Source organism: Palaemon carinicauda, chromosome 3 (genome assembly GCF_036898095.1).
Source record: "Palaemon carinicauda isolate YSFRI2023 chromosome 3, ASM3689809v2, whole genome shotgun sequence".
NCBI lineage: Eukaryota > Metazoa > Arthropoda > Malacostraca > Decapoda > Palaemonidae > Palaemon > Palaemon carinicauda.
Window position 1 is genome coordinate 105,402,453 of NC_090727.1, and position 7,136 is coordinate 105,409,588.

A 7,136-nucleotide genomic window follows, 5' to 3' on the forward strand; every position below is an offset into this window, starting at 1 on the left:
ATTATTACTGATTTTTTAAGTAATAGATCTCAAAGAGTTGTTGTTGATGGGCACCATAGTGATTATAGGAATGTGATATCCGGTGTTCCACAGGGTAGTGTTCTTGGCCCATTACTTTTCATACTATATACACATGACATGTGGTTTGGCCTAGAAAACAAGCTTGTTGCATATGCAGATGATGCTACTCTCTTTGCATCAATTCCATCCCCTGAATGTAGATCTAGGGTTGGTGAATCCCTTAATAGAGATTTAGCTAGAATTAGTGCATGGTGCAAATTATGGGGTATGAAGTTGAATCCTAACAAAACTCAAAGTATGATTGTAAGTAGGTCAAGGACGGTGGTTCCTCAACATCCGGATCTCAGTATTGATAATGTTTCTTTAAATATGTATGACTCTTTCAAAATTTTAGGTGTGATTCTCGACAGTAAATTTACTTTTGAGAAACATATAAGATCTGTGTCTTCTTCAATTTCACAAAAAATAGGCTTATTCAGAAAGTCTTTCAAGATTTTCGGTGATCAATCTATTCTGAAGAAGTGTTTTAATTCTTTCATTCTACCTTGTTTTGAGTATTGTTCTCCTGTCTGGTCTTCAGCTGCTGATTCTCATCTTAATTTGTTGGACAGAAACTTACGGTCTATTAAATTTCTTATTCCTGATCTAGATATTAATCTCTGGCACCGTCGTTCAATTAGTTCATTATGTATGTTGCATAAGATTTTTCACAACTCTGACCATCCTTTACATTCAGATCTCCCTGGACAATTCTATCCTGTTCGTAATACTAGGCAGGCAGTTAATTCTAATATCCAGGCCTTCTCCATCACGAGGCTCAATACTACACAGTACTCTAGAAGTTTTATTCCATCTGTGACCAAGTTGTGGAATGATCTTCCTAATCGGGTGGTTGAATCAGTAGAACTTCAAAAGTTCAAAGTTGGAGCAAATGCTTTTTTGTTGACCAGGCAGACATAGTTATTTTATAGTTTATTTATGACATATTTGTTTTTGATGTTGTTGATAGTTTATTATATGACATGTCTGTTTTGACGTTTTCTTATTTTAGAATGATTTATTGTTAATTTGTTCTCTTCATTTATTTATTTCCTTATTTCCTTTCCTCACTGGGCTATTTTTCCCTGTTGGAGCCCCTGGGCTTATAGCATCTTGCTTTTCCAACTAGGGTTGTAGCTTGGATAGTAATAATAATAATAATAATAATATTACTGTTCTTAAAATATTTTATTTTAATTGTCCATTACTAATCTTATGGTTTGTTTATTTCCTTGTTTCCTTTCCTCACTGGGCTATTTTCCCCTGTTGTAGCCCTTCAGCTTATAGCATTTCACTTAGGTATCCATTACTTTCCTTGTAGTTTATTTATTTTCTTATTTCCTTTCCGCACTGGGCTATTTTTCCTTGTTCTAGCCCTTGGGCTTATAGCATCAGCATCCTGCTTTTCCAACTAAGGTTGTAGCCTAACTAATTTAGTAATAATAATAATAATAATAATAATAATAATAATAATAATAATAATAATAATAATAATAATAATAACAATAACAATAATAATAATAATAATAATAATAATAATAATGATAATAATATTAATAATAATAATAATGATAATAATAATAATAATAATAATAATAGGTGTTAAGGAGTGGTATAAGTCGCTAAACTGATTCTGTTACATTTGGAAAAAAATCGTTTCTATACAATACTTATTTTATCCAAGACATTTTTTTTGCTTATGAAAACGTCCTCCACTGAAGTAATGATCTTCAGATTGTCTTTTAGGTACCATACTTTCGGAATTTAGCCCAAATATTTTAATGGTGATTGAATGGTAGTTGTCTTTTGGGCAACTAATGACTCAATTAAATTACCCTTGGAGGCAGCTTATCAGATATTAGGCATCATTGGCCCTCCTTAGCTAATCCCCTCAAGGATTCAAGTTTGCTTCAAGGTCAATGTCAGTGAAATCCTTCTACCTCTTTCACTCCCAGGTCATCAGAGTGTTATTTTTATTATTATTATTATTATTATTATTATTATTATTATTATTATTATTATTATTATTATTATTATTATTATTATTATGAGCTAAGCTAAAATCCTAATTGGAAAAGCAGGATGTTATAAGTCTAAGGTTTCCAACAGGGAAAAATGTCCCAAAGAGGAAAGGAAATGAAGAAATAAATAAACTACAACAGAAGTAATGAACAAATGATAAAAAATAGTTTAAGAACAGTACCAACATTAAAATAAACATTTCATATATAGATTACAAATTATGTATATATTGTCAATTTACAGACAATTCAATGAAATAAGTTTTCAGAAAGCGGGAGTAGACAGAGTTTAGGCTGTGATTCAACGTATTGTATTTAAGTAAAAAGTTACATAGTTTCTTGAGCACTCTTAAGTTAATTGAAAATTCAGCAAAGCGTCTTTCTTTTCACAATATTAATAAAGCTCTTTTACATTTTTAAACATCACAATGCTATTTTCGGGCGAACAAGCAGCGAGGAGACAAAAGTACAGTTAGATAAAATTTTATTATTGTTACTCACACTTCATCTGTCTACTTCAGAAAACCAAGATCATTTTACACAAAGTTCTTATGGTGGTGGTCTTGAACAACGAAGTAATTACGAGCCATTTTACTTGACAGCGGCTCTAACCGCTAGTGAGTTATGAGGTCCTTTGACTGGCCAGACAGTACTACATAGGACCCTTCTCTCTGGTTACAAAGACACCGAATAGTCTGGCCCATTCTTTACAGATTCTCCTATGTTCCCATACACCTGACAACACTGAGATTGCCAAACAATTCTTCTTCACCTAAGGGGTTAACTACTGCACTGTATCTGTTCAGTGGCTACTTTCCTCTTTGTAAGGGTAGAAGAGACTCTTTAGCTATGGTAAGCAGCTCTTCTAGGAGAAGGACACTCCAAAATCAAACCATTGTTCTCTATTCTTGGGTAGTGCCATAGCTTCTGTACCATGGTCTTACACTGCTTTGGGTTAGAGTTCCCTTGCTTGAGGGTACACTCGTGCACACTTTTCTATCTAGTTTCTCTTCTGCCTGTTTTGTTAAAGTTTTTATAGTTTAAATAGGAAATATTTATTTCAATATTGTTACTATTCTTAAAATATTTTATTTTTCCTTATTTCCTTTCCTCACTGAGCTATTTTCCCTGTTGGGGCCCCTGGTCTTATAGCACCCTGCTTTTCCAACTAGGGTTGTAGCTTAGCATTTAATAATAATAATGATAAAAATAATAATAATAATAATAATAATACTAATAATAATAACCCGACTAACTACCAGGCGTGGCACACCGCCGGTCGTGGCACATGGCGTCCATGGGGGAGATACCACGTGTCCTAGGGGTTTTGAGGTATGCTTATCCGGAAGGCCTTCGTCTCGTGGCTGTTGCTCTCCCAAGCAATCTGCAAGAACAATGAGGTGACAGAAAAAACCCTTTGTCTGCAGATTGACACGATGACAGAATCCTGTCGCCGGTGGAAGCTGAGACAGCATGCATTCCCAGGCGAACCAACAGGCAGAGGTCATTTACATGACCTCCAACTGGGGTTTCAAGCGGGGCCTACGTGACAAATCCCCCCCCCCCCCCACCAACTTACAGTTACTGCTGGAAAAAAAAAAAAAAACATTCCCATCAAAATTTACTTTAAACCCAAACCCCGACATTACTATTCTACTGCAGTTCGCTCTGGGTGCACAAAATCTCAACTTCCCCCCCCCCCCCAAAAAAAAAAATAGCAACAAACTACAAAGTCTGAACAAAGCAAGTTCACATATTTCATTACAGTAGTTGTGCTTTTAATTATGAGTAAAATAGGAACTATAACCACATAAATACACAAGATATATAATGTGATTAAATGAAACCAAAAACAAACTCAAAAAGATTAATACTCTAAAAAGAAAGAGAACAAAAATGGCAGTATTTAACTCTGAAAACCAATACATACGAGTAAATATGAGTAAACAAATTACTGATAAAGGTTTCATAGGTATAAAGCAAAAATTATGGCAAGTAATTCTGGGAACAATGCATATCTTGACAACTTTAGGCAACAAGAATTAAGAACCAAAATATCCAAAGGTTACACATTAGCAACTGAAATCCAAAGACTTCCTTTGAGTAAAACAAATCATTCAAAAAAAGTACTCAACTTAGGATTTTCATCCTCAGGCTCGCCTGAGCGACAACTTTGCTACTCTTAGATCACAGGGGAGGCGTTACATGTCTCAGTCTCACTCTCCGCCCTGGATTCTGTAATTAGAGACATGGTATAATAACAGTTGACAAAAAGTCACAGTACATAAAACCAAACCATTCCCTATGGAAAAGAAAAATATGAGCCAGGACCAGGGACGGCCAGGCAATAGCTGCTGATGACTCGGCAGGTAGCCTTATATGCTCCCCAAATCCCACGTCCTTAATCACGAGAGGCTATCGAGCTTGAGCGGGTCTCGAACCCTAGTCTAGCAGATCGCAAGGCAGGGACGTTTCCAATAGGCAACCCATAAGGCCTAAGTAAATAATATATTCATGTTTGACTTTAGGTGGTAGAGAGCTACTCTTTGAATCTACATCAAAAGCTGTGAAATACTCTCTGTTCGCAAAGGAAAATGATATCAATGACTTTTTATTATTATTATTATTATTATTATTATTATTATTATTATTACTACAGTTGAAAAAGCAAGATGCCAATAGTCCAAGGGCTCCAACAGGGAAAATAGCCCAGAGAGGAAAGGAAATAGGGAAGTTTAAGAACAATACAAACATTAAAATAAATTTCAAAATAACATGACAAAGAGAAATAAGATAGTGCCCGAGTGTACCCTCAAGCAAGAGAACCCTTATCATAAGGAAGCAAACGTAATATAAAAATGTTAGAAGATTTGAATTTATCTGTCTTATCTGTTTCATCGTTTATATATCTGTCTATCTATCTATATATATTTGGAGGCCCTACTACCGGCTCTCATAGCAGCTCATTTGCAAAACTCACTTTATTTGTTCACTTTTTTATGAAATTTTATTAGACCTAGTGTGCGGTGTCACAGTTACGTTCTAACTAGCCATTTTGATTTTTTTTCCTTGAACGTCTCCAAGTCTTCGGTCTTTTTAGATTCTTGAACATCCTATTAATTGAACCGAGTGCAACAGAGTTACGACTATATTAATTAAGTTTAATCAAATTATATAACTTTCTGCAAGGGAGAAAGCCTTAGGCCTTAATTCAATCAGAGGAAAGCTAATTGAAACAGTCTCTACATTCCTTCAACCTTTATACCAAAACTTTGGAATTACTTTCCCTCTTAAAAGACTATCGGCATTCCATAATGTCTTGAGATAAGAGAGGACCGCCTGAGGATAAGACTCTGAGGGAATCCTCTCATACAAAGCTTTGCTCTTCCCATTGACGTTAGTCTGTGATCGTCCGACATCAAAGATGAATCAATAGGTTTTGAACAATTAGTTCTCTAGAGTTGTTGTGGCCTCATTGGTAACGTCTCTGTGTAGTGTTTGCCTGACGGGGGTTCGAATCCCAGTCAGACTCGTTAGTGCTATTAGTGTCTGCAACCTTACCATCCTAGTGACCTAAGTTTGTGGAGTTTCGGGGAGCCTATAGGTCTTTCTGCTGAGTCATCAGCAGCCAGTGCCTGGCCCTCCCTGGTCCTAGCTTGGGAGGAGAGGAGGCTCGGGCGCTGATCATATAATATATGGTCAGTCTCTAGGGCATTGTCCTAATTGCTAGGTCAATGCCACTGTCCCTTGCCTCTTCCGTTCATGAGTGACCTTTAAGCCTGAATTCAAGGAGAATGTCTTGGGATGGCTAACGACGTTGCCAGCAGTCTCCATATTTCCCACATTACCCTCAGGTACTTTTAGGGAAATAATCCTAAAAATCCACTACTCATTAACCGCTTATGCCCCTCTACTTCTTAGCTTTGGAACTCTCTTCCTTCTCTGTTTTTCTAAGTCGCTTATAACCTTCCATCTCTCGAGAAGTGTGTCTTAACTTTTTCCTGTGCTAAGATTTAATTTTGAATTTTGATTTTTCAGGGCCCATTTTTTGGATTACTCCTTGTAGGAATAAGTTAGGAAAAAAACAAAAACATTGATAAATATGTAAATTAATTGGAAGATAAAAAAGCAAATGAATATTGATTCATTTGTAAAATTAAGTTTCATGTCATTTAAAAAAATTATTAACCAGATGACTTTAAAGGTTGAAAGTGTCGGGTTTCGAATCCAATTTCGTAAGAATGTCAGTTGGGTAGTCTACCCTCCTCCCTAGATGCCAAACCACAGCAGTAACCTCCCTAGCAAACGGCTTAAACTCAAGGGAACTTGAACAGCTGTTCATGCGAAGGCAAGGCTCGGTGCGGTACAAATAAGTGAATTCAAAGTATTTGTTTATTTTATTATGTAAACTTTATTTATTTTTCATATTTATATGAAAAATAAATAGATAAAACAAGAGTCAAACGACTGAATGATATGTTGTCAGCGGTACTTTAGTAATTCTAGTACGAATATTTCTAATTATTAGAATAATTATCACAATTATTATTATAACTAATGCTATTTGAGCTATGAGAATAAAAACCAATAGATGTTGGTTTGGAAGAGTCCATAGTTCCACACCAAGGCTCTTATCATCTCCCTCAGCCTCTTTAGGCAAGGGCCCGTGCTGAGGCAAGGTCAGCTTATTCTAAGCCAACCAACCAATTCTTCCTTATGACGATGCTTTTGGTTGTTGTTGTTGGGGTTGTTGTTGTTGTTGTTTTTGTTGGGTTCTTGTTGTTTTTGTTGAGGATGGGGTCGTTGTTATTGTTGTGCGACATGTAAAGCAGCTTCTATTGTACCCCCATGAAAATCAACACAATAATTCAAGAAGGAAAAAAAGGTACAGGGCCACATTTTCTCAATATTTGACTATCATTAAATTTTTCTCATTTTTAAATCGGTTTTACGATAGAATGTGAAATAGGAGAAAAAGGCAAGAGAATCTCTTAATTCTTTTACGCGGAGACAAATTCCTCTCATCTCTCTCTCTCTCTCTCTCTCTCTCGATGA

General features: G+C 35.8%; 1 protein-coding gene across 1 annotated transcript in view; it reads left to right on the plus strand.

Annotated features, from left to right (window-relative positions):
* The first annotated feature begins 3,977 nt into the window (after positions 1–3,977).
* The window catches only part of LOC137633223 (pro-resilin-like), a 4,183-nt gene continuing 1,024 nt past the window's right edge, over positions 3,978–7,136 (plus strand). The window contains exons 1-2 of the mRNA XM_068365399.1: positions 3,978–4,013; positions 4,236–4,318. Of these exons, the coding sequence (XP_068221500.1) occupies positions 3,978–4,013; positions 4,236–4,318 (119 nt within the window). The remainder of the gene's footprint in view (positions 4,014–4,235; positions 4,319–7,136) is intronic.